General features: G+C 39.8%; 1 protein-coding gene across 2 annotated transcripts in view; it reads right to left on the bottom strand.

The window, feature by feature from the left end:
• Positions 1–27,320, bottom strand: part of MGAT5 (alpha-1,6-mannosylglycoprotein 6-beta-N-acetylglucosaminyltransferase) — a 752,885-nt gene that overhangs the window by 369,819 nt on the left and 355,746 nt on the right. For both annotated transcript variants that reach the window (XM_086957066.1, XM_086957067.1), the window contains exon 6: positions 1,904–1,975. In XM_086957066.1, the coding sequence (XP_086813192.1) occupies positions 1,904–1,975 (72 nt within the window). The remainder of the gene's footprint in view (positions 1–1,903; positions 1,976–27,320) is intronic.

Here is a 27,320-nt window from a genome sequence, read left to right as displayed (position 1 = left end):
CTTTTATATTGTAATATCTAGATCAGAGTCAAAATAGGAGATGACAAATTTGTATGGCATAAAATTAAAAATTAAAACATCTACAGGGCTTAAGTAAGGCTGTGTGGTTGTCCGACTTCTATTTAATTTACACATATCTTACAATTGCAGCGGATCAAATAGATTCACACCCAGCAAAGTTGGGTGGCAAATTGATAGCTCATCCACTGTGCGCAGAAGATGTGGTCCTAGTTTATAAAAATCAAACTGAACTAAAATTACTTTTTACCCAACTAGATGTGTACACAAGTATCAACAATCTGGAGATCAATTTACGTAAAAATAAAGATAATTAATAGAAAGATATATATTTTTTAAACTGTGCTTAGTTTCTGCAAAGTAAGTTGCAGATAAAGTTTCATAATACAACTATCGGAGCCTGACCATAGGTGCTTGACGATCATTTCTGTCTCATCTCCAGCAGTTGAGGGCACAGGCATGTGCTTGAACTTCAGCTTTTTTTAGTCTTTACAAACTGCTGAAAGGTTCCATATTAACTACGACTTTGAAAGTCATGGATAGAAAAATAATTCCCAAAATCAGTTATGACAGTGAAGTGCTTTGAAGGCGTGATGCACACACTTTGGATAAAATCGTGACAAGTTGCTACAAAATATTACCAAAAGCAATGTAACATGCACATGTTCGCTTGGAGTTCGGAATTGTAAATCAGGAAATTGCACAGCAAAGAGCGTTCCTCAAATGCTATTTCTAACCTAGGTCAATAAAACACCAGTTCCAGAACAAAGTGCTATTGATCGAACTAACCAGCAGCAATATAAATCTTTACACACATCAGTATATGGAAGCAGCTTTGACCAATCTCCAAGCGGCAAGCTTAAAGAATGCTCCAGTCACTTTACCAGGTTTTGAAAATTGCTTAATAAAAATATGAGAATATTATCACGCAGTGTGGACTTAGTTATTGAAAAAACGCTCACTTGCCTGGATGGTAATCAATAGTTATGCAACTCTGCATGTTCAAACATATTTCTCGACAGGTTTTTCGAACTTCATACAGCATAAACTATTACTATATCCCCTCGGCAGTGTGCCCTCACTTGATCATGAAATTAAGAACAAATTAGCGGAAAGAAGAAAAATGTGCAGACTCTGTAAAAAAATAAATGCAAACTTCACTTGTTATGCATTTGTCTATTTTTAATACCTGAAAGTAGGTTACTTAAGCGATGTTTTAATCAAAGGAATATACGAACACGTGGATAGGCTATAATTAGAAGTTTAAATCAAAGGTACTCCATTCTAAATGTTTGTTTTGGAAAACGTATTATGTTAATGGAAAAGAAAGCAAGTTGTGAGTGCTAACTTATATTTTCTTACGTTTTTAGCTGTGCTATTGTAAAAACAAATTATCCATATTATGTAATGATTTTAAGTAATCGAGCATGAATACATTATAAGGCTATTTTGGTTAACATTTTGAATTTTTAAAAAAAACAGTTTAAAAAAACCAGTTTACTGAGGTAAATATAACTTGTATCCATGCATGAACAAATTATTACCTCACATATTACAGCATTCATTTCAAAGCTAAGGACATGCTCAACTACATCACTGATGACATCTCAAATATATGTCACTACTGAATAAGATGCATGAGAGAATGCATCAGAATTGGTTGCAAATGAGGTTAGTCTCATCAAGGACCACCAAAAAAGGCAGAAAATCTGTCTGCGATGAGGGTACAGGATTATTTTATATTATAAAACATCTATAGAATTTTCTTCAGAAGCATTCAATCATAACATTGACCTAAGATGCTCATCCTTCCAAGGTGGATTGAGCTATTTTCTGCAATTATGTATACTTCCTACAAAAGAAACTAGAAATGCTTTTCTCATACCAGGTTCTTCTGATCCGTCTCCTCGTTTAATGTTCTTGTTCTCCATGGCAGGCGAGGACACCAGTTTTCAACCTTTAGAAGATGAAAAAGTAAAACATGCAAATTACATAAGTATCATTACCTTTTTACCACCTAAAATACGTTGGTAGTTTTATTTTCGACATCAAAGTAAAACATTATGCTGCACTATCTTATTGTGTACAATAGTACACGAGTAATACCAGTTCAGCTAAATATGAAATCAGATAGTTTTGTCTTTTATCAGAAAGTTGAGGTAAATTAAATTTGGAAAAAATAAAAAGAGGCAATTGCTGAAGTCAAGCAAAAAGTGGGGTTGCCAATCCTCTCTCTCTGAACCTTGGGCGAATAAATACAACGGGTCTACAAAACAACACAAAATGTTGTATTCCTTTTCAGAAGAATACTATCACCATCCTACTCCGCATATTCTAGTCACCATCAGTCTTCATAATCAGCATTCTACTTTTGCTGGGAGCACAACAAAGCTTCTGCTTCTGTACGGTCTACAGGACACTGCAATCAATATAGTGCAGTAAAAGCGGATAGATTTTTTTTTAAGACGGGTATTCTTGGTAAACAGGTATTTGACTTCATTACATACATCTTTTCGTGAAAAGAAAAAAAAAACGATAGTGCCCATCTCCGAAAGCAATTAGCAATCCTCCTACTTCACTGACATCATAACACAATAGGAAAAGCCCAAACTGATGGTTTTTATCAGCAACCGGTTCACACATGAGACAATAAACATGCAAACTCCTCAGTCAGTGCCATTAATGTTGAAGATATTTCGACTGAGAGCGGAGCCTTAAATGGGCCGGGTCCTACCAGTGCTCAGCACCGGCAGTTCAAAAAAGCAGGTGCTTAGATGGCCCTAAACTCTTCAGCAGTGCCACCCTTCACTGTTTTTGATGCAACTTCATAGAGACGAATTATAGTTATTTCAGTCTCATCATTTCAGAATGGAAGCATTTTCAATTTTATATACAACAATGACATAGTTGTTGCTTATTTATATAATGCAACTAATATATATTGACAAAGCCAATAGTCCTGCCTTGCTGTGTGTGCAAGGTTACTTGTGTTATATATCGGGATGCAATGACAGAAGCAGCAGAATACCAGTCATGGAGCACACAATGCTAATCACAGATTTTTAGCTTACATGTTTTAAACCACACGTTTAATTACATCAGCCATGCCCCCTTAAGAGACCCCCCACCCCAGTTCTTTTCATCCCAATTAAAGCCCTGCCTAAGATATTAAAACAATTGTACAATCTAATACATTGTAATTCAAAGTTTTTATGGAAGAGTGCAAGTAACTTACAGTTTTCTTTAAAAAAATATTTTATACGAGATATGGTTGGTAGGGATACATCGCAATCTTAATTAACATGCACAATGTAAAAACACTTAATGTTGTGGGTGGGGTGTTTTGAAATAAATGTAAATACTATCTGAAGTTAAAAAGTTGCTATGTCTCAGTGGTTACGCAAAAAGGTAGCATGTGTGCACACAAACATTTTCCATGCAATAATTATGTTTTGATATGTCCTCTTTAATACTTTAACGCCATAAATTGATTATTTCTCATCATCCTATCCCTTTCCTCGAGAAATACCCGTGACTGAACAGTGGCAGCTTAAGATAATGATACATTTTACATAACATTTATATATATAGATTGTCAATTATCAGTAAACTATATGTTTGCATTGTTTAAAATCACATTGCCTAAAAATGGTTCGCATCACCTCTAGGCTGGGTCTCAAAAGTGTCTAACACCACATACGAGGGACCAAATATATAGGGTTCAATGTCGCCACCAGGGGCAGCTCTAGGTTCATGGTGGCCCTGGGCAGGGAGCGTAGGTAGGGGGCCCCGGAAGAGGGGGTGTCATGGTGTTTGGAAGTTGTATAGAGCCAGAGGCCACCAAATCCCTGACAGGGGCCCCCACACAAATATGTATCCATCCTCAGAGGATTATTATATTAAGGATATATATTGATGTGGTGGCCCCTGGGATTTGGTGGCCCTGTGCAGGTGCACAGCTTGCACATGCCTAAGGCCGGCCCTGTCGCCACAGGTTCAAAACAATCTGTAGGCCATAAAACGGGGGATCTTATCACTCACCATGAGCTTGATGAGCGAGGGCATTAAGTGACAAGGGCTTAAATATAGCATGCCACAAGTAGCATTTGACTAGTAAAATATGTGCGTCGAATTGAGGGAGGCATTGGCATGCAGTCAATGAGCGAATAGGTGGCAACAAAATACTCGGTTTTAAAAGATGAAAATTCAGAAGTAAAAAGTAAACCATATAGAGGATGATTTCAGCTAATTTGAAAATTGGAATATGCATTCGAAACAATGGGAAAAAAAGAGGAATTAGTCGAAAGACAATATACATCGAGACAATAGAATTGCTATGGGCTCCCTCACTGCGGTTCAGTGTAGACAAAAAGATTCAGTGTGGAAAAGGCCATTTTGCTTCCCTGTGCAGTACTGCTGCTGAACGTGGCACACTCGGTAACCATTCCATGCTCACTGCTGCCCAAGACTTCTCAGAATCCGCTTCAGCCCCATATGAGCAATAGGACGCTTCTTTGCTTGGTTTGGAAAAGTTCATACAGGAGTAACATCTCAACTCACACAGACTATCAGCCTCCACATGCAGTAGTCAGGCGACACACACTCACTCAATAAACAAGAGGGGCAACACTGCAATTTTATTTAGTAACAGATAAAATATATGAAGAGGCTCTTGCTAAAGTAAGTTTATTGAGTGCGTGCTTTTGACATAAATTGCCTATTTACATCACAAACGAAGGAACATTAGTTAAGAAAATAAGAATGCTGTGCAAGTTCGACATGTAATGCTCTTTTGAAGAGCATATCTGATAGTCAGCCACTTCCTGTAAGGGTGGAAGCAAGGTTGGCAAGGCTTTTATCTTTTTTAGATCAGCACTTCACAATTAGTCATTGCTATGCATGCAGTGTCGACGTGACTTTGAAAAGTAAGTGTGTGTTCGGTTCAGATTTCATCGGGGCAAAGGCATACTTGTAGCTCCCTCAACCTTACCTTTTATAGAAAATCTGATAAAGTATGGACATCTGAAGAGATCCTACATAAGCACATTATGAGGCACAATAGTACAGAGGTGTGGGGAAGCTGGACGGAGAATGTGCCTACTTTAGCACAGCCATTAAGATGGTGGGTGCCTTTCCCAAACAAAAATATTCGAATTAAACAAATCCGGCAAAATATAGTTGTAACAATAGCTAATTATCATAACACACCAGGACTATCCGAACATCTCAATATTAACAGTCACATTTAAATGGATAACGTTTTCCTTTGCAGTTTCTTTTCACAGGCGAGTTTACAAATCACATTACCAGAATCTAAGGACACAATATCAGTGATCAACACCCTCAAACAGGTGGTCTCAAATATTGTCTAGGAGGTACTCCAGGTGTAAGTCTTGAGAACCATATTCTATATTTGCTTGAAGTATACATCTTTTGTTCAACAGAGAATTTTAAATTAGGGCCAAAAATATGATGCAATAAAAACTTCCTATTCCATGAACGCTCACTGGCAGACATGGTTGCCACTGAGTAGCACAGGTGAGGCAGGTTGAAAAATAAATTTAAATGTGACTTGCCTTGCTGCCGGAACGCCGCCTCGCCCTCAGAATGACGCACAGGCTCCCCTGAGCCAATCACAACGCTGCAATGCAGCATTGTGATTGGTCTGAGCGCCGTGGATCGGTGCTCAAACGGGGAAAGGAAGCCTGTGCATGTTCCTCACCAGGGGCCTCATTTATGAAAGCCTTGCGCCGCCGGTGCGTCACTTTTTCCCATGTTAAAAGTGACGCACCTGCGGCGCAAGGCCTTCATAAATAAGGCCCCAGGATGTGTAAAGCAGCCTGGTGAGGAACATGCAAAGTGTGCATGATTGTTTGGCTGACCCCAGGAGGCCGACAGCTAAGCACTGCCTTACCCACTCCAAGTAAAGCTGCATGACAAAGGGAAAATAAAATGATAACATAATATTATCATTTTTTTTTTTCCTTTTCCACTGGTAAAAAACAGTTGGGCGGAGCTCCTCCGCCTTAGTGGAGGAGCTGCCACTGCCTAATGGTATCCTAGGTGGGAAGATGCCCCCTCAGCTCAGTCCCAAATTATGAATTCACACTCGTGGCTGCTTAAGCCAGTACTGGCACCACAGCAATGGGAATCTCGGTCTCAGCAGTTAAACAAGACAAACTGGCCTATGGGTGCAAGCTGAAGTTTTGTCTATGTACAGCCACTTTTTGTAAGCTTGCTGTATATAGCACATACTTTGCATACACAAGCCTGCACCAGCTTGTCAGCGTTAAATCTAGTGCTAACAGGCCACATAGTGGTTTAAGATGTACTTTATTCATTAAAAACATCCATGAACCTACAAAAAAGAACAGCAAGGTATTTGAGTGAGATTTGAAACCACTGGCCGGCCATCTTAGCATCTACTGCTTTCAAAATACGTGTAAATTTAATTCTGGTGTTAAACGAGTTGCTTTTTCAATTCAGGATGATAACAGAATAAAAATAATCTGGTGGATAAATTTGGTTTACAGTAGCTAATAAATACAACTAGTACATACTCAAGTGCTTTCCGGGAGAGGTTCATAGAATATTCATGTCAATGGAAATCAATGACTGCTTGGCCTTGAAAACGTAATCACTTGAGTACAGCTGCGATGGCGAGAACTAGATGTTTCACATCCAAGTAAAAAAGGCTAAATAAATATACTTCTGAAAGGACAGTTCATGGAGAGGGAACTCCCGTTCAATTTTCATTGGCATTCATCTGCAAAGGAGTAATACGTGAAATTGCCCAAGTATCTCTTTCAGAAAATGTAATCAAGTTGATAAATTAAATTTAAAACCCAAAATAGGAGGGTAAATTCATTAGAATGCGTTTCTCTAAAAAGTCCTGGCAAAGATTCTCCAACTTAATTTCTTTATAGAACATCACTGAGGGCGAGAAACATGACATGGAAAATGGTGCTTGTGTGGTGTTGCGCATGATAACCAAAATGGTGCTCTTATCTTGTAATACACCAGTGCACTTAAGCTTATAGAGTGAAAAGGAGTAGAGGATACAACTGGCAAGGTTAAGAAGTCTAGGATCTAAAAGGCTGAGATACTGGATTTTCTAATGGTACATGTGAGCTGAGTCGCATTTAGGTGTCTGGGTGAGTTCTGGTTGTGGGAGGGTGTTTATAATGGGCACGCCCAAGAGCTCTGGAGTGGAGGCTGAAAACTGTAAGTCAATGGGCCATGACAGTGTTCTAATCATACACTCATTCAATTATTGGCCTTTTCCAGTGAACAAATAGTGATGGTCACATACGTACCATTTGTAATGACTAAATATAAATATTTACAACAAAATCATTTCTGTATTTATATGCCAAACGAACTCCCGACTCCACCGCTTCAAACGGCTCCAAATCAGGACGCGGACCACACGGCAAGTTGGTATCAAAGTGCTTTTATTTTTCCCTTTTAGGCAAACATGACGCGTTTCGTCCGGTAACCCCCGGACTTGATCACATATATATATATATATATATATAAAAGCTGGGCTCACAAGTCCGTTGCCTTTTGAGGAAGTGGTTGACACGAAACGCATCAAGGCTGGACTTTTTTTCTAATTGTTGCTGCTGAACATCTCCGTTGTTGCTTCCAAAATAAAGATTGCAGCAGAATCTTACCTGTTTGGTGGCTCTTCCTTCACAGGCAAATCTTTGATTTGGAATTTAGCGGCCTGCCTGAGCCGCGGAGCTGAGCCCCTGGGCTGTTTCACATCCCACCAGTGGAGACGTTAACCAACGCCGCCGCATTTGGAAATAAGGTGCTGAGGACTTTTGGAAGGTGAGAAACAGCAACGGATACGAGTGTTCTTGCCGCACAACCCACTGTGGTAATAATGATTGACATTGTGATCCCGAGGCACGCAACTCACTGAAGGAAGAGTTGACACTACAGCTTCCATAAGGCCACAGGATGGCCACGCCCACTGGGGCGAAGTGAAATAACATTAAAGCAGTGCCGACAAAATGATGCCTTGGCTCACAAGTCTGTTGCCTTTTGAGGAAGTGGTTGACACGAAACGCGTCAAGGCTGGACTTTATTTTTAATTGTTGCTGCTGAACATCCCCTCCGTTGTTGCTTCCAAAATAAAGATTGCAGCAGAATCTTACCTGTTTGGTGGCTCTTCCTTCACAGGCAAATCTTTGATTTGGGATATATATATATATATATATATATATATATATATATATATATATATATATATATATATATATATATATATATATTCACTGAAAAAACCATAGGTTATAGACCATATATAGTTAGGAATTCGCATTTACAAAACCTTATTTTACTCACACAAAACCATTGAAATTCCATATATAGTTAGTTGCACTAACTATATATCGCGCACCCGCAATCCACTGCTGATGATGTCACATATTACATAATTCATGACATGGTCAGTGACATCACTGATGACATCACTGATGACATCTCAAATGACATCACTGATGACATCTCAAATGACATCACTGATGACATCTCATTTGACATTACTGATCACATCACTGATGATATCATTCATGTGATAATACGATGAACCTCTTCAGACTCTAATATAACCTTAGATACAATCAGTATAAACAGACACTCACAGACTGTCACTAATCCATGGAGTTACTCACACACCTAGTCAGTCATGCAAAGAATCAATCACACCTCCATTTCCTCAACTATACAGTTATACAAACTTTACTTATTCAAACATATACTAACACATATTTACTCTCTTATACAATCCCTGATACAAGTTCACAATGATCCATACAGCCACTCACACATTCACTGGCTCTTATGCACAGTTATTTATATATGTCAACTCTCACATGTACTGTGTTTTACATATGTACTTACTTTGACATGTAGCACTGAGATATCCATTCACTCACCAATACACTCATGCACACAGTCAACCGCCCATACAGCTGTTTCCACATGCACTTTTGAAACCATACATCTAGTGAATCAACTGCTCACACATCTATGCACAGAGTCATACACCTCCCAGCCACCCACACACACACTCAGTCTCCCATACAAATACTTGGGCAACCAATCAATAACCCATATAGTTACTCATATAGCTACTTATCAACACATGCAACAGTTTACAGAACAACAGACATAATGATGCACAAATTAAGACAGTTTAGTCACTAACCCATGCACTCAGTGAGACACATTTAATCACTCACTCATACAGTCAGTCATGCACCTACTAAATCCTTCATCCAGACACTTATACATCCACTCATTCTTCAATATGTAAGACATATTTTAACTTTACAGAAACATACAGTCACTGGATGTTGTCATCAGTGATGTCATCAGTGATGTCATTTGAGATGTCATCAGTGATGTCATCAGTGATGTCACTGACCATGTCATGAATGATGTAATATGTGACATCATCAGCAGTGGATTGCGGGTGCGCGATATATAGTTAGTGCAACTAACTATATATGGAATTTCAATGGTTTTGTGTGAGTAAAATAAGGTTTTGTAAATGCGAATTCCTAACTATATATGGTCTATAACCTATGGTTTTTTCAGTGAATTTTCAAGGTTTTGTAAATGCTAATTCCTAACTATATATGGTCTACAACCTATGGTTTTTTCAGTGAATTTTCAAGGTTTTGTAAATGCTAATTCCTAACTATATATGGTCTATAGCCTATGGTTTTTTCAGTGAATATATATATATATACATACATATATAAACATATATCATCTGTATATCTATATAAATACAAACATAAATGCATGCATACATATACTTATATGCATACAGATGCATGTTATTTACATGAAAGTTGAAAAAACACTAATAAAAGCAAAGCTAAAAAGCCACCTCATTACAAACAGAATGGCTTTAACTTAAACGAGGGCGAGATCTATTGCATTTTCAATGCTTGTTTACTTTGGTTCCATCAAGAAGGCATTCAGATGTGTCACACATTTGCCATAAATTCTGAATGTTAGCACTCTAGTTGCACATTAGATCACTGTAGTAAAGCTACTGCTCACCAGGGACGTCTGCTGCTGGTATTCAAAGTGCATGTTTCAGTCTGCATGTCAGAATTTTTTTAATGAAATAGAAGAGGATTTGAGAAGTCACTCAAAATGATCCCTAATTTTTCTTTCTGAAGCACTAATCATACTTTCTATGGCAAAATTAACCCCCTCATGTTGTTCCTTTTTAAATTGAGTGTTTTCAGACTTACTACTTCATTCCAATCAAGATGGCTTCTGGTGTGCCATACTTTTGTCATAAGTAAGACTGTTAGCGCTCTAGTTGTTCTTTAGAACACTCTGGGACATGCTGTCATTGGGCTATACTTGGGGTACATCTGGGTGATATTTGGGCTACATTTAGGCTCTTTTGTCTCTGGTGGCCATCTTGGGAGACTGTATGTCAGAATTTTTTAATGAAATTGAAGAGGGTTTGAGAAGTCACTCAAAATGTGCCCCAATTTTTCTTTCTGCAGCACTAATCATAATTCATATGGCAAAATATACCCCCTCATGTTGTTCCTTTTTAAATTAAATGTTTTAAGAGTTACCACTTTATTCTAATCAAGATGGCTTCAGGTGTGCCATACCTTTGTAATAAGTAGGACTGTTAGCGCTCTAGTTGTTCTTTAGAACACTCTGGGACATTCTATCATTGGGCTATACTTGGGCTACATCTGGGTGATATTTGGGCTACATTTGGGCTCTTTTGTCTCTGGTGGCTATTTTGGGAGACTGCATGTCAGAATTTTTTATTGAAATAGAAGAGGATTTGAAAAGTCACTCAAAATGTGCCCTAATTTTTCTTTCTGCAGCACTAATAATACCTTCTATTGCATAATATACCCCCTCATTTTGTTCCTTTTTAAATTAAATGTTTTAAGAGTTACCACTTTATTCCCATCACGATGGCTCCAGGTGTGCTATACCTTTGTAATAAGTAGGACTGTTAGCGCTCTAGTTGTTCTTTAGAACACTCTGGGACATTCTGTCATTGGGCTATACTTGGGCTACATCTGGGTGATATTTGGGCTACATTTGGGCTCTTTTGTCTCTGGTGGCCATTTTTGGAGACTGCATGTCAGAATGTTTTAATGAAATAGAAAAGGATTTGAGAAGTCACTCAAAATGTGCCCTAATTTTTCATTCTGCAGCACTAATCATACTTTCTATGGCAAAATATACCCCCTCATGTTGTTTCTTTTTAAATTAAATGTTTTAAGAGTTACCACTTTATTCCAATCAAGATGGCTTCAGGCGTGCCATACCTTTGTAATAAGTAGGACTGTTAGCGCTCTAGTTGTTCTTTAGAACACTCTGGGACATTCTGTCATTGGGCTATACTTGGGCTACATCTGGGTGATATTTGGGCTACATTTGGGCTCTTTTGTCTCTGGTGGCCATTTTGGGAGACTGCATGTCAGAATGTTTTAATGAAATAGAAAAGGATTTGAGAAGTCACTCAAAATGTGCCCTAATTTTTCATTCTGCAGCACTAATCATACTTTCTATGGCAAAATATACCCCCTCATGTTGTTTCTTTTTAAATTAAATGTTTTAAGAGTTACCACTTTATTTCAATCAAGATGGCTTCAGGTGTGCCATACCTTTGTAATAAGTAGGACTGTTAGCGCTCTAGTTGTTCTTTAGAACACTCTGGGACATTCTGTCATTGGGCTATACTTGGGCTACATCTGGGTGATATTTGGGCTACATTTGGGCTCTTTTGTCTCTGGTGGCCATTTTGGGAGACTGCATGTCAGAATGTTTTAATGAAATAGAAAAGGATTTGAGAAGTCACTCAAAATGTGCCCTAATTTTTCATTCTGCAGCACTAATCATTCTTTCTATGGCAAAATATACCCCCTCATGTTGTTTCTTTTTAAATTAAATGTTTTAAGAGTTACCACTTTATTCCAATCAAGATGGCTTCAGGTGTGCCATACCTTTGTAATACGTAGGACTGTTAGCGCTCTAGTTGTTCTTTAGAACACTCTAGGAGGCTGCAGTAGAACACAAAGGAATCAACTGACAGTCTCTGTCCTTGTTGGATGTACATGTTTTACTGAGAATGTCAGACTTAATTTTCACATGACTGAGAAAGATAATGTGAATTTACAGAAAATATGCTTTCAGTTTAGCTTATAGATCCCCTTCCAAACCACTGTGGGAAAATCATGAGATATTCGTTTTCTTTCAAACAATATTCATGATATCACAGCAGAAGGTTTTTTCACATGGTAAAATCACCTTAGAACCCACCACAATTCCTAAAACGAGTATGGTACCATCAACAAATGATTTATAATGTAACTAAAGTCCTAAAACCCTCTATTAACTACAATGCTTTTTAATGAGGTGCTATCATGTATATTGGTCCCAAGATGGCTGCCAACACTTCTTGGATGAAGTGCTGACAGCCAATCAGATCAGATGTGTAGTTAGGCTCCGCCCAGATATATATCTTTTTTTGAACCTAAATTACTCAAAATCCACTTGAGCACATATATTGAGACCTAGCAAAGGCACATCGGGCTAACAGTCCCTACAATTTTGCCAAGTTTCGTGCAAATCCATTCAGCCGTTCGAGCTAAAAGTGAGGCCAACCGCCCTATGGAAATTAACATGGGAAAAACGCGTTTTGGAACCCCCCTTTTTTCTCGGCCCCCCCTTGATGAAACCCCCCCAAATTGTCAGGGGCTGCTCAGAAACAAAATGTTCCATTTTCCTGAAAATTTCAGCCAATTCCGTCCACAAACGCCAAAGTTATTAGACATAGAATTTTCAAAAATCCCATAGAGAAAAAATCCTAACTATATATACCTACTGGCGACCGCCAGTAGGTAATATATATATATATATATATATATATATATATATATATATATATATATATATATATATATTCACTGAAAAAACCCATGCAGCCACTTATACACAAAGTGAGACACTGATACAAACATTTAAATATTTAAACAATACTCGCTAATATATGTATTCACTAAGATACACTTAATAAGCCAAAAAAACATCCATTAACAAACTTATTTAAACATTTATTCTTCCATCGACCTTTACATATACATATATAAAACATATTTATATTTCAGAAAGACACACATTCACTGGATGGTGTCATCAGGGATGTCATGAGTGATGTCACTGACCATGTCATGAGTGATGTAATGGGTGACGTCATCAGCAGTGCATTGCAGACGTGCAAGTTATAGTGAGTCCAACTAACTATAACGTGGGAATTTCAATGGTTTTATGTCAGTAAAATTTCCAGCTAACTATAACTGGTGTCAAACCTATGGTTTTTTCAGTGAATTTAATAGGTTTTTTTAAATGCTAATTCCTAACTATAACTGGTGTGAAACCTATGTTTTTTTCAGTGAATGTAATAGGTTTTTTAAATGCTAATTCCTAACTATAACTGGTGTGAAACCTATGGTTTTTTCAGTGATTTTCAAAGGTTTTTTAAATGCTAATTCCTAACTATAACTGGTGTGAAACCTACGTTTTTTTTAGTGAATTTCATAGGTTTTGTAAATGCTAATTCCTAACTATATATAGGGCCTCAAACCTATGTTTTTTTCAGTGAATTTCAAAGTTTTTTAATAGAAAATTCATATTGTTATCAAATATAATATTTTTTATAATGAATCCTATATTGTATATTTATGTAATACTATTTTTTATATGTATATATATATATATTATTTTTTTTTGCATTTGAGCGCTCCTGGTGCGCGTACCGGTGAGCGTCCCGTTAGCGCTGTTGCCGCGAACGAAAACATCATCGTGACGTATCGCGTAGATTCGTCCGCGTGATACGCACGGCGTAAGCGCACCCGGAAGCACCCAAGCGTATACGATCGCGCTACGTAAGCGCGTCGGGTCATGTGACCTGAATATAACACTTTTCATTGGTTCAGGACAGTTTTGTTTTCTTAATGATGAAAGCCCCCACCTTTTTTCCTCATTCTCACTTTGTACTTTAAGTGAGGAAGACCTGTTTCCAGACCTATTCGTACCCATTTGTACTGAGAAATGGCTACAGTAGCAGCAGCAGCAGGAGCATCTCAGCCACCACCACCACCACCACAAGGACCACCACAACACGGCAGTGGTGGAGATGAAGAAGAGGAGGAGGAGAGGCGCTACCTGCCAGAAGATACTACCCCCTACAAGCCAAAGGAGCACATTGTGTGGGAGTTTTTTAAAATCCCAAGAGGCCTCAAGAAAGTTAATGCGATAAAGGTTACTTGTCTGATCTGTGGCACTGTACTTTCCAGGGGGAACCCTGCCAAAAAATATTCTTTTGGCAACACCACCATGATTCGCCACATGCAACGCCGGCACCCTAACAACTATAGTACGGCAGAGGTCAGAGAACTGACCAGAAACCCTCCCCAATCTTTTCCCAGCACCTCCCAAAGTACCCAACCCACTCCATTGGGACCAGAGACAAGGCCGATGGTACCAAACATCCAAATCCAGTTTGGAAATTTCAAAATAGTTTGCATATTTTGTGGGAGTACATTTTGCTATGGTGAGCAAAGTGTTAAACTCATCAACCGTGCTGGTGACAACCACAAGTGCCCAAAGAAACCTTAATTTTTTCCTGATTTTGTTTGCTCCAGTTGAGCCGTTTACAATTCCCTGTTTTTTGTTTGTCCCCATAAAAATTCCCCAAAAAATATAAAATTGTTCATAAAAGCCAAAAAAAGTACAAAATGTTCAAAAAAATAATAAAAAAATATAAAACAACAAAATGAATAACAAAAACAGTTCTTTTTAGAACTAGTGCACCATAAATTGAAATTGTGCAAAAGTAACAGTATTAATGTCAAAGTCCCGTCTTGGGACGAAACGCGTCGGCTGTTCGTTTTCTTCTGTTGAAAAATAAAGAATCAAACAAACAAGACTTCTGGACATCACTATTTGTGCTTTGACATTAATACTGTTACTTTTGCACAATTTCAATTTATGGTGCACCTGTGCTTTTTTTTGTTACATGTTAAAGTTCTGTTTAGGGCGGTCATTGTGACGACGGGTGTCTTATCGGTGTGCACATAATCTCTGTTTAAGTATCAAGAAAAGGGTAAATTTACCATTGAGGTTATTTTGGATCAGGTGCATCCTCATGAAGGTTCCGCCATCTGCCATGTTTTAGTCTTTTTAGAACTACCTCCAATTTATAAAAAAATGCTACATTTTTAAAAAAATCTGTCATTCTTTTTTCCCCCATGGTACGCTCCTCGGTGAGCGTACCAGGCGCTCCCCCCGCGCAAATCGAAAAAAAAAAATTGGCCCCCACATCAAACCAAGGGGGTCGGGGGGGGTCTACCCTGCCCCCTTTTGGTCATTTCCCCCTTTGTTTTTGCCACCTCTTGTGTCTCGATCCTACCGAGACACAAGACGGCGGCCGCTCCGGACTGTTTGGAATGTTGACAGACACCCGAGAGCAAATCAGCTATCCGCTCGCAAACTCACGTAGCGTGCTGGAGAGCGTCCCAGTGCGCGTACCGGGGCGGGCTTATAGATATATATATTGTTTTTAACCTAAATTACTCAAAATCCACTGGAGCACATATCTTGAGACATAGCAAAGGCACATCGGGCTACCAGTCCCTACAAATTTGCCAAGTTTGGTGGAAATCCATTCAGCCGTTCGGGCTAAAAGTGAGTCCAACCGCCCTATGAAAATTAACATGGGGAAAACACGTTTTGGGACCCCCTTTTATCTCGCCCCCCGCTTGACGAATCCCCCCCAAACTTTCAGGGAAGGAGCGGAGCGCAGCGAGGCAAGTTTCAGGAAATTTTCAGGCAGATTCCTCAACCGGCACCAAAGTTATTCCCAATAGAATGTTGCGGATTCCCTATGGAAAACAATCCTAACTATAACTACCTATTGGCGACCGCCAGTAGGTAATATGTTATATATATATATATATATATATATATATATTACCTACTGGCGGCTGCCAGTAGGTAGTTATAGTTAGGATTGTTTTCCATAGGGAATCCGCAACATTCTATTGGGAATAACTTTGGTGCCGGTTGAGGAATCTGCCTGAAAATTTCCTGAAATATATATATATATATCAAACAAACTCCCGACTCCACCGCTTCAAACGGCTCCAAAACGGGACGCGGACCACACTGCAAGTTGGTATCCAAGTGCTTTTATTTTTCCCTTTTAGGCAAACATGACGAGTTTCGTCCGGTAACCCCCGGATATACATATATATATATATACACACATATATATATATATATATATATATATATATATATATATATATATATATATATATATATATATTCCAAATCTTTCCCAATCCATAGGAAAAAAGGATCACAGAAGAAGGGAGATACCCGAAACGCGTCTGTCTGAAAATCAATAAAGACCACTGTGCACATTTTCCCGCGAGTGCTGCCTTTTTTCCTATGGATTGGGAAAGATTTGGAGCTTTCATATAACACGGCACCCCGACGCGTGGCAGCACCCGCCTACAAGAGTGCCTCGCTGTTTGGTGTACTTGGAGCAGTGATATATATATCAAACTGCTAACCAGCACTCATAAAGCCAACAGGTCTAGCTTGTTTTAGGCATATGTTCGTGTGATATGTCCGGATGCAATTGCAGAAATCTCATAAAGCGGCACCTAAATACTGTTCAGGTAGCATGCTGTGTAAAAATCAAGATTGCAGTTCACATATTTTAAGTCATGCCCTTAATTTCCTAGGACATGTCCCTTTAACACCTCCCACTACTTTCTTCATCTCACTTAAAGCACTGTGTTCCACAATAGACTTTAACTGAAAGCTGAAGGCAAGAACTTAAAGTTGTTAAGTAGTAAAACTGTGGAGTCCTTGGAGGAAAATCTAAAACCTGTGGAGCAGAAAGAAGGAGTGACCATTTTCTACTTCTGCGGCGCTCACTCTCTACCGATTTGGAGGTGGGAGTGAGAGAACTGCCAGTGTTACGCAACAGAGGGTAATATGTGCGCTTAGGGAAAAGAAGCAAAAGTAGGGGTCAGGGGGGCGGACCTCCTCCGCTGTGACACCCCAGGCATTGAGTGTAGGTCCAAGGGATCTTGGTTCACCTGCACCTCGGAGTCATACAGGTATTTTTCTGTGTGGTAAAGCAGATCCAAAGATCCTCAGCTTCTTTTAGAGTCAAACGCAAAGGGTGAAACATGGGTGAGAGAAAGCAACATGGACGAGGGAAGTAATGTTGAGTGGGGCAGAATCACGGACCAATGGGGTGGGAGAAGCAATAGGAGGGCAGGGAAAGCAACACAGTGGGTGGAGCAGAAGCGATAAGAGGATGTGGGTGGGGGATAACTGAGGAGGAGGGAAGTAAGCCAATCGTGAATAAGAGAAACATGGAGGGGTGAGAAAAGTAAACAGGCTAGAGAGCAACAGGAACTGGTGGTGAAGAAGCACATGGGAAAGCGAGAGAGCACAATATGGAGTGAGGAAGGGGAAGAGAAGCCCCCCTTCCCTGAGACAGCTGGAAAAGGCATGCAGTCTCAAAGTACTTTAACATAAATTCAAAAGGAGCACCCGAAAAAGTGGGCAGTGCAAGGACACAAGTAAAGCGCCAATGCTTCAGGGGAGTGACAACCAAAGGAGAGGAAAGAAAGCTTACACAAGATAAGAAGCAAGCAAATGAAAGTGGCAAGGATGTCAACCAATGGAAAGTAATTGGCAGACTCATAAATGGCAACATTTCAAAACTGGGAAATAAACATTTGGGAGACTTTGTTTAACCCAGTGATTAGTATAAAAAAGAGAAGGCTAAAATAAAGCCAATTTTGGCTTTAAAAATTGAAAGTCTCGCATTTTAAACAGGTTTGTTGGCATGAATGCTTTAAGTCCACTTCAAGCTAACAATAAGTCTTGCAACAGACGGCGCGTGCTCGGTCTAGTCGGAGAGACCAATAAATGGTCAATAAGTTAAACCACAGAAGTGGTACATGAACAGGACTTTAACCATCTATTATATTGGAAGGCATCCTGAGTTTGTATCTAGAATTTGGCAAGCAAAAGTCTACCAATATGTATAGAACATGCAGCGGGAAGAAATTCAAAAACCTATAGTAACCTCTAAAGTGTTATCATGACTTCACATCAAACTTCTTGGTTACAAGGGATATCGGCTGCTTGACAAACTGTGAGAACAGTAGCTAATTTCATCAAGGCTCAGGACTCAGTTCAACAGGACTCCAGATGTGACGGAAAATCTGCTGAGTTTAGTCTTTTTCCTAAAGGGAACCCAAGGATGAAACGCTTTCAACTATGAGCCAAACCATTTGGCCACCCAGAATCCTTTTTATAAACAATTACTCAACAGCCTTGGCTCCAGTGCATCATGTGAGGTTTGTATCTTCTTCAATCATTAAATAAGATGTTTTTTCAATTATTATGTTACCAAACTTGAATTCGTACTTCTCTGGAACACCATAAAGTAATTCTTAAAAGAAACAGTCACATAAAACATGTGTTTGCCCTCCACTTACTCTTCATACTAGATGCAAATGTATACAATAGAAGTACAATGTGAAGATATCACCCAGGCTATCTTGAGCAAAGAACCATACTAGCTATGTATTAAAAAATGAGGTTATAAACATAAACTATAACACAACAATAAAGATTGATATGAAAAAGGATACTTTTAACTTAAAAAAGAGAGAAAATATTTGCATCGTATATACATAATAAATTGATATAAAACATATATTTCTCAAGTTTAAAACATATGTGATAAAAAAACATTCAACATGTAATATTGTTGTCTTTTGTATAAACGCTGCAGTAGTAGTGTGCCAACGCGTTTCGACACTCCGTGGTGTCTTCCTCAGGACAAAAGTTTTTTTTGCAGCTCAATGTTCTTTAAAAACACTTGTTAATTAACTTCAGAATCTCCTGGTAGTTGTAGCGCAGAGTGAGGCGCCTTTAAATATTTATTTCATGGTCTGTGAAATCTCTTAGTCAAGATTTCACTGCCCCCATCTCACTCTTTGCAATTTAAAAACAAAGAGAAATCTATTCTTTTTTCTCTTTGGAAGACTTGTCTTTTCGACTCGAGGTTTGCTCGCAATTTGAAACGGGACACTAAATGAAGCCGATACACACTGGTTGAGTCTAATACTCCGATTGTATAGAACGTTTTTAACCAAAAGGATATCTTTATTGAGACCTTGACAAACACTTTACTTTCCCCACGTAAGAAACGAAAAACTTTTACATCTTGGACGCCTCGCGCATTGAACAGCCGCTCGTCTTGTTGAATGTCGGTTGACGTTATTTAGACGTCCAAATAGGATAAAATGTTCTTCAGAGAATCGGTAAAGTGTTCTGTCCTCGTATTCTTGCCAGGTGCCGGTCATTCGTCTCACCCTTCCTTGAGACGAATGACCGGCACCTGGCAAGAATACGAGGACAAAACACTTTACCGATTCTCTGAAGAACATTTTATCCTATTTGGACGTCTAAATAACGTCAACCGGCATTCAACAAGACGAGCGGCTGTTCAATGCGCGAGGCGTCTAAGATGTAAAAGTTTTTCGTTTCTTACGCGGGGAAAGTAAAGTGTTTGTCAAGGTCTCAATAAAGATATCCTTTTGGTTAAAAACGTTCTATACAATCGGAGTATTAGAATCAACCAGTGTGTATCGGCTTCATTTAGTGTCCCGTTTCAAATTGCGAGCAAACCTCGAGTCGAAAAGACAAGTCTTCCAAAGAGAAAAAAGAATAGACTTCTCTTTGTTTTTAAATTGCAAAGAGTGAGATGGGGGCAGCGAAATCTTGACTAAGAGATTTCACAGACCATGAAATAAATATTTAAAGGCGCCTCACTCTGCGCTACAACTACCAGGAGATTCTGAAGTTAATTAACAAGTGTTTTTAAAGAACATTGAGCTGCCAAAAAAACTTTTGTCCTGAGGAAGACACCACGGAGTGTCGAAACGCGTTGGCACACTACTACTGCAGCGTTTATACAAAAGACAACAATATTACATGTTGAATGTTTTTTTATCACATATGTTTTAAACTTGAGAAATATATGTTTTATATCAATTTATTATGTATATACGATGCAAATATTTTCTCTCTTTTTTAAATTAAAAGTATCCTTTTTCATATCAATCTTTATTGTTGTGTTATAGTTTATGTTTATAACCTCATTTTTTAATACATAGCTAGTATGGTTCTTTGCTCAAGATAGCCTGGGTGATACCTTCACATTGCATTTTTCCCTGACCCAGGATCTGTATTCCTACCAGGGGGCCCTTGATATATCACAAAATACAATAGAAGTACAACAGCAGACTAGCATACCTACACAGTACTAAATTAGCTTAGAAAGACTGCCAAAAATGTAAATGAACTGCAGAGAATGAAGAGAGCAAAGCTGTAATACTTTAGGACAGTAAATGTTGGAAATGGCCTTGTTGCAGGGTTATTCGCAAGTTTTTTTTCTTTTTTTACTTCTTCCTACTATTTTTTCTGCCTGGTTTTTGTTCGTCTTAGGACACTGGGCACTTTACTACTGCTAATCAGTGCATATGCTCTCTGTGTAGTTTGTTATTGTGATTGGTTAACCATGATTGGCATATTTGATTTACTGTTAACTCCCTAGTACGGTGCACTGTGTGTACCCAGGACCGGTAAATCAAATGCTACTAGAGGGTCCGCAGCACTGATTTGCCACCCACGTGAGTAGCCCTGTAAATGCATCTCAGACCTGCCACAGCAGTGTCTGCGCAGATTTAAGCTAAAATGTGTGTGACATTCACTGAAATCAGTATGGAATGCATTAAGAGGAAAATTACACCTTGCAATTAGCATGGCAAATGTTGAAATTAACATGGGATGCATTGAAATTATATAAAAACACTTTAAAATAAATATGACCGATGACTAAATCAATATAATCTATGCTTAAATGAATGACATCCTTTGAAATTAATATTACCCACACTGAAATAAACTACATACTGAATTGATTATGATATGTATCAAAATGAGTACAACTCCTCTTTAAAGGGATATGACATGCATTTTATAACTAAACTAGCTTACACCATCGCGTGTTGCTGCAATCTCAGAATAAAAGGAAATTTAAGGAAACTTGTTATGATAACATTCAATTTACATTGTATCATTTTTATTGAAACGTATTCATTTTTAATATGGCAAACATTTAAAAGTGTTGTTTTAATTTTGTTTATTCGAGTGCTTGTGGATACACAGTATTTTTAGTTTTTCCGTCTGGTGCGTACACGAATAAATCAGAAGGATGTCAGACGCGTGAGCTGGCCACATACAGTTGTCCATGTGAGAAGCACGGATTCTCCAAATCTAGTCCACACATTTGCAGCGATTGTCCTTGTGCTTTGTTGATGGTCATTGCAAAAGCGAATCGCACCGGAAACTGTAAATGTCAAGTATTGGAAAGATTATGAGGGCCCTGGGGGCCGATATTTTACAATCTTTTATTTTTTTGTTGTTGCCAGAAACCTTCGCTGGAGTGTACTCAACAACTTCCCAAAGTTTATTGTCTATCGGATGAATGGTGTAGTGATGCATAAAGGACAAACAGACCTACTTTCGTTTTTATATATATTGATATAGATTAGGATGACATAAATATGACATGCAGTGAAATGAATGACATGTTAAAGTTTATAATGCACCTGCTGAAATAAATGTGGCCTCTGTTGAAATTAATTGGTCTGTGTCAAAATAAATATGATGTGAATTAAAATGAATAAGACAAGATAAGGATAGCTCTACACAACTAATGTTGCCGCTTCTGTCTGGGTTGATTATTCTTATAATCTTTACTCTGACGATTCCTACCCCTTAACCCAGGCAACCACTGTTATTGCTCCTTCGACCATCATTAGTGCTATGCCATTGTTTGGCATTGCTCACATTAACCACTCCCTTAATGCGGTCATGCGTGGACGTGCGGATAATCTCTAAAGTGTCCTAACAGATATATTTGTATCTGTATACAGCCCTTGTCGTGCTACATTTTAGCCATGGCTAATGCAATTGCTGCTGGGGCTCCTATTACTGATTCTTGGAAAGGTGCTAAAGTACCGCCTATACACATAAAACAGGCGATCGCGCCTCACCTTCTAGTTATAGGCCAATAAGCCTTATAGACTGTGTTCAAAGCATTTTTTGTCGCCGTCTTCTTATATTGGATCGTGGAGAGCGATGTCCTTAGTCCTCTCCAAGCAGGTTAGCACCTGAGGGTCCTAACCATTGATCGGGCCTTCTGTTTTTTGCTTATCTATTGGCGGACAGTTCTGATCGGCACAGGCAGCCTTTACATTGCCTTTGTTGATCTGAAATCTGCTTTTAATTTGATCCCTCCCCAGCCATTGGAAAGATCTTGATGACTTGGCAATGCTCCCTCATATTCTATCACTTTTAATTAGTCGGCATGAGGACAACTATGCACAGTCCTGTCAAGTATCACGCATCAGGCGTGACTAACGCATTTTAGTGTTCCGCATCAACGCACTGAAATGCATTGTCACGCATTTTTGTCCACTCTGCTGACAGCGCAGAAACGCAAAAAAAACATAATGCCCAGGGTGTAGGTAGCGTGCGGGCCTGTTGCCATCTGGTGGTGCCTCTGACCACTGTAGCACTGAGGCTCGGCTGCTGAGCTCCGTAATTGACAATGTTGCTGCTCTCAGCCATTATCTCTGACTGTGCTGCTACAAGCCTACAATGTTGCAAAATTAATGGGCCGCGGGCGCCAGTCAGGCAGCAGGTTGATGGCCGACTGATTTCTCGGCGCCCGCGGCGCACTGACGACATGATCCCACTCGACTGACTCACCACCTGCCCAATAAGACCCGGCGGGGCGGCGGGCCTGCCCTCAAGTGGTTGTGCCTTTTCCTTAATTGGTTTGTGCAGCGGCGCGGCCTAGCGCCCATGTCAAGTCTCGTTACACACAGGAAGCAGGAAGTTAGGCTCGAGTCAGAAGCGGCAGGCGGGGACATGGAGGGAGTTCACTTGTGCTGCCTGCAGTGTCTCTCGCAGCAATCATCATGTCGTCACCGACCGGTGCGTCCGCCCGCCTCGCCGCCCATGGTCGTGTACTAGCCTGAACCGAGCCTTGGGCCTAATTCAACATCATGCCAAGGAATTGAGGGGACTAGGTACACCTCACCGAGCTTGAACCTTGGAGGGAGCTTGATCACGGAAAACCGCTGGTGGGCCGTAGCTGCACAGCGCGTGCACTGCAGCTGTTAGGGCGCCCTCAAGTTGCAGACTCCGAGGTTTATTGTCTGCCGCCACCGTCCGACTGCCTCATCCTTTCGTCCTTAATCGCCCAAATAGCCCTGGCTTGTCTGCAAGCGGCTGTGGCAGCTTAATGTCCGTCGTTATCACTTTCCTGCTGCCACTGCTTCTGTTCCTTTTGCAGTTACTCCCCAGAGCAAGGTGAGACTTTTAATTCAAAATTGGTCAAAAGACCGGGGGTTCTCTGAAAGCTGCCTACAATATAGCACTCCAGTAGTCGAACCTTAAAATAAACGTGCACAACTGAATTCCATGTAGTACATTTATGTATCTCATGCAGTGTAGGAAGTTCTAAGCGCTAAGCGTTTCAGCTGTGAATTTTTAGCTTCCTGTAATTTTGCCATTTAATATGAGGTTACAGGAGGGAGCACTAGGGTTAGAATCCTTCCATTTCGGGTACTCTGCAGCAGTTTCAAGAATTTCTTGGAGTTTCGTGTTGCTCAAATGGCTGTAATTTCTGATATTTAGAAGTTTCCCTCGTCTTCATTGCATGTTTTTTGCTCACGAGGACGTGTCACTCATAGTCGCTGAAATGTCACTCAATGTTGCTGAAATAGTGAAAATGTCACACATATCAATCTGAAACCTTGGCAACTATGTATGCACACATTCGGTTGGGAGGGGGGGGGAAGGCTCAGCTGACTAAAAGGGTCCCGGTCCGCAAAGGTGTTCACCAAGGCTGTGTCCTGGCTCCCACTTTCTTTTCACTTTTATTAAAGACATTGACTATTTTCGGTCTCAGGTCGATGCAGACACTCCATTTCTGGCACAAAACAAAACTCTATTCTGCTCTTAGTGGATGATACTCTGTTGATCTCCAAGCCCCTGTGTGGGCTTCAGAAACCTTTGACTCACTTTGATGAGTTTTGTGCCGCACGTGGCTTGGGGATCAACACCTCCAAAACCAAAGTGATGTTTTTCAATCATAACAAATCCTTTAACCTCTTAAGTACTGCGCCTATACCAACGGCTGACGGCACCACTACCTCGGGAGTGCTGCCGTCGGCCGTTCCAGCTGCACCTGTGCAATGGAACGTTCAGCACTGGAGCTGGACGTTCCAAAGCAGCTAAGGTGTTAAGGGCACCCTGTGCTAGGGGGTGTCCCACTTGAGAAGGTTTATTCCTTTGCATATCTTGGGGTCACAATCGCAGAGGGCATGTCACGGCACCTTCATATCAACAAGGCAACCATTAAACTCAAACAGATCTCTGGAGTGATACTCCATGAATTCTCTTCATCCCACACTAAACCTATTTTACCGACTCTTAAGATCTACGAGGCCAAAGCCTTGGGCTCAGCTTTATATGAGGCGGAATTATGTGGCTTTTCCTTACATGATGATTTATTGAGAACTGAGAACAAATTTCTTAGGAATCTTGCCTCTCTTCCTCCTAGCACTCAGCTGTATTCACTGTTCAGGGATCTGGGAGTTAACAGAGGCGTCTGGTAAAATCCGACTTTGTACTTGTTGTATTGCCGAAGCCTAAGGACTAATTACGAACTTGGCCACTATGTGGAAAGTTTTAAGGATTTTATGAAGGTCGACACATTCAATAAGGTTCTCTGGCTCTTGAAACTGAAGTCAGCATTGTATCCGCTAGATATGCATGATCTGTGGGACCATGTGGACTCTACCGTCTTTCCAACTAAGGCCCTCTTGAAAAAGCAATATTGGTAATTAGTAGTGGCTGAGGAATCTCATAGAGCATTTCACTCTAAACCAGCTAGTGGTTTAATTGACATTAAGCCAACATGTGGGTTTAAGTCATTTTGAGATCTTATACTTCCAGCTTTGAGTATGCACCTTACCCCCTTAGAGGGTTTATCTCAGGATGGGTAGGTGGAGGAGACACCAGGTGTCCAATTTGTAACTCTTCAGAAGAGAGTATTGCATAGGTTTTGTTTGTGTGCCCAGATTACACCTCCCCTCGACGAACCTGGCTAGCCTCTTTATGTAGGCTATTAGGAGTGTGTAGCCACTTGGTTGCCCTCCTTATTCTCAGTTTGGATTCCCTCCCAGTAATAGCAATTTCCATTTCCAAATTCTGGGTGCCATGTGGGTGCTCCACAGCAAGGTCCTTCGTCTCACTAACAACTGATCCTGTTTAGGCTTACTACTAGGTTACATCTTACTGCATCGTTTTTCAAAGACTGATAGGAAGGCATACTCCCTTACTTTTGGTAGCTATGTATACTGCCACATTGCCTAGACAGTTAAGGAATGTGATTATGAATGGCTGTGCATTTTTTCTCATGTAATTTGTTTTATATTGTATCAACGTTTTAACTTTCAAATTGTCTTGTTTGAAAATCTTTTATGGATATTTTCTCCATTTTATACTCTTTTTACACTGTTTGTACTTTTATGGCCCTGGCAGCTGAATTACAGTGATTTGAAACTAACTGAATTAGACAATCCTTCAAGATATGAAAATCTGTGAGTTAAATGTGTCATGCAAAGGAAAGAATAAGGCATGTGTTTAAATGGATCTGAACCAGGGGTAACTGAATATAGTGTGTTGAAATGATAATGACACGCTGTGAAATGAATGCGACATGTTGAACTGAAGTTCAACTAATAGCACTGAAAAAAGAATAAATCATTTTGGGGCACAAGACGGAAACAGACTATGACCCTAAATACAAGGGGTGTGGAACAGCATTGCCGCTTGAATTTGTGTGGTGAGAAGACTCAGTTAAATTACAAATAACACTGGATCTGATTTAAAATGTATAGTTTCTTAACAGTCAGTGTAATTTTGCAGCTTGAAGAATTTCTGGATACACATGCTGTGCATTTTTCCACTACCTTGTGGTAGGTTCTAGAATCATCTCCAAATTATTTTGGGCCTTCTACTAATTTAGTGTTTTTTGTTGGTGGGTGTGGACATACCTCCATTGGTGCACCTTGTGACGTTGTCGTGCTTCGTCTGAAAGCTCCCACCTTTGGTGCCGTCCTCAGATTTCTTTTTTTCCCTCCCTCATCTATTTGGTGGAGGAGGGTGGGTTTGCTTGTAAATCCAGAAATTCTTCTTAAATTGCAAAACTACACTAAGAGGTAAGAAATTATATAAATTTTGCAGAGTGAATCTTTTCTGGATTCACATGCTGTGCATTGATTTTGTAGCAGTTTTTACGACAGTGGTGGTTGGGCTGAAGATGAGCGTTGATTTGCCAAGAGATTTTGTAAGATCTTTTGTCCTACTTTTTTCTGGGAGTGGGGGGCAATTCTTTTTGCTCCTTCCAAGAACCGTTTGATGACTGGTGATGGGGAAAAAACGTATTCCAATGTGTCCCTGTATGCCACTACTGCTGCAAAATGCACCTTCAGCGATAAATAGGTTAGTCAATGCTCTAACAGGTGTGTTAAGTATCTTTGAACGGTCTTTTCCTTATATATTCTTATCTAGAATCCTTCTTCCCTGCATCATAGTGAGTATTTTTTCCATTTTGCTGTATAGCATTTTTTTGTTGTTAGTCTTCTTGCCTTTTCTTTTCTAGTAGTTTTAAGTGTCCATAACTCTAGGTCTTCAGGAACCATGCTGTCAGACTTAAGGACCCTGATTCTGGATGTAACATCTTTCCTTTTTATATTGATAGCACGTTTTGTCTGATTGGTAGTCTGTAAACCTCCCCCTAAAGATGGCAATCAAAGGTCGGAGCTTCCTAAGGAAGCACAATGGCGTCACAAGCTGCACCAAATGGTCATACGACGCCCACCAACAACAAACACAAAAATTGTAGAAGCAGAAGAAAGATTCTGGACCCAACCACTAGACAGAGGAATAATGTGCAGCATGCGAATCCAGAAAACATTCACGCTGCAAACGTCTCTTTAGAAGTTGCTGATGGAGCTGCCAGACAGATGCAAATACTTCTTTAA

Source organism: Lissotriton vulgaris, chromosome 2_1, assembly GCF_964263255.1.
Source record: "Lissotriton vulgaris chromosome 2_1, aLisVul1.2, whole genome shotgun sequence".
Lineage (NCBI taxonomy): Eukaryota > Metazoa > Chordata > Amphibia > Caudata > Salamandridae > Lissotriton > Lissotriton vulgaris.
The sequence above is the reverse complement of the archived record's forward strand: the minus strand, read 5'-3'. Positions and strand labels throughout refer to the sequence as shown.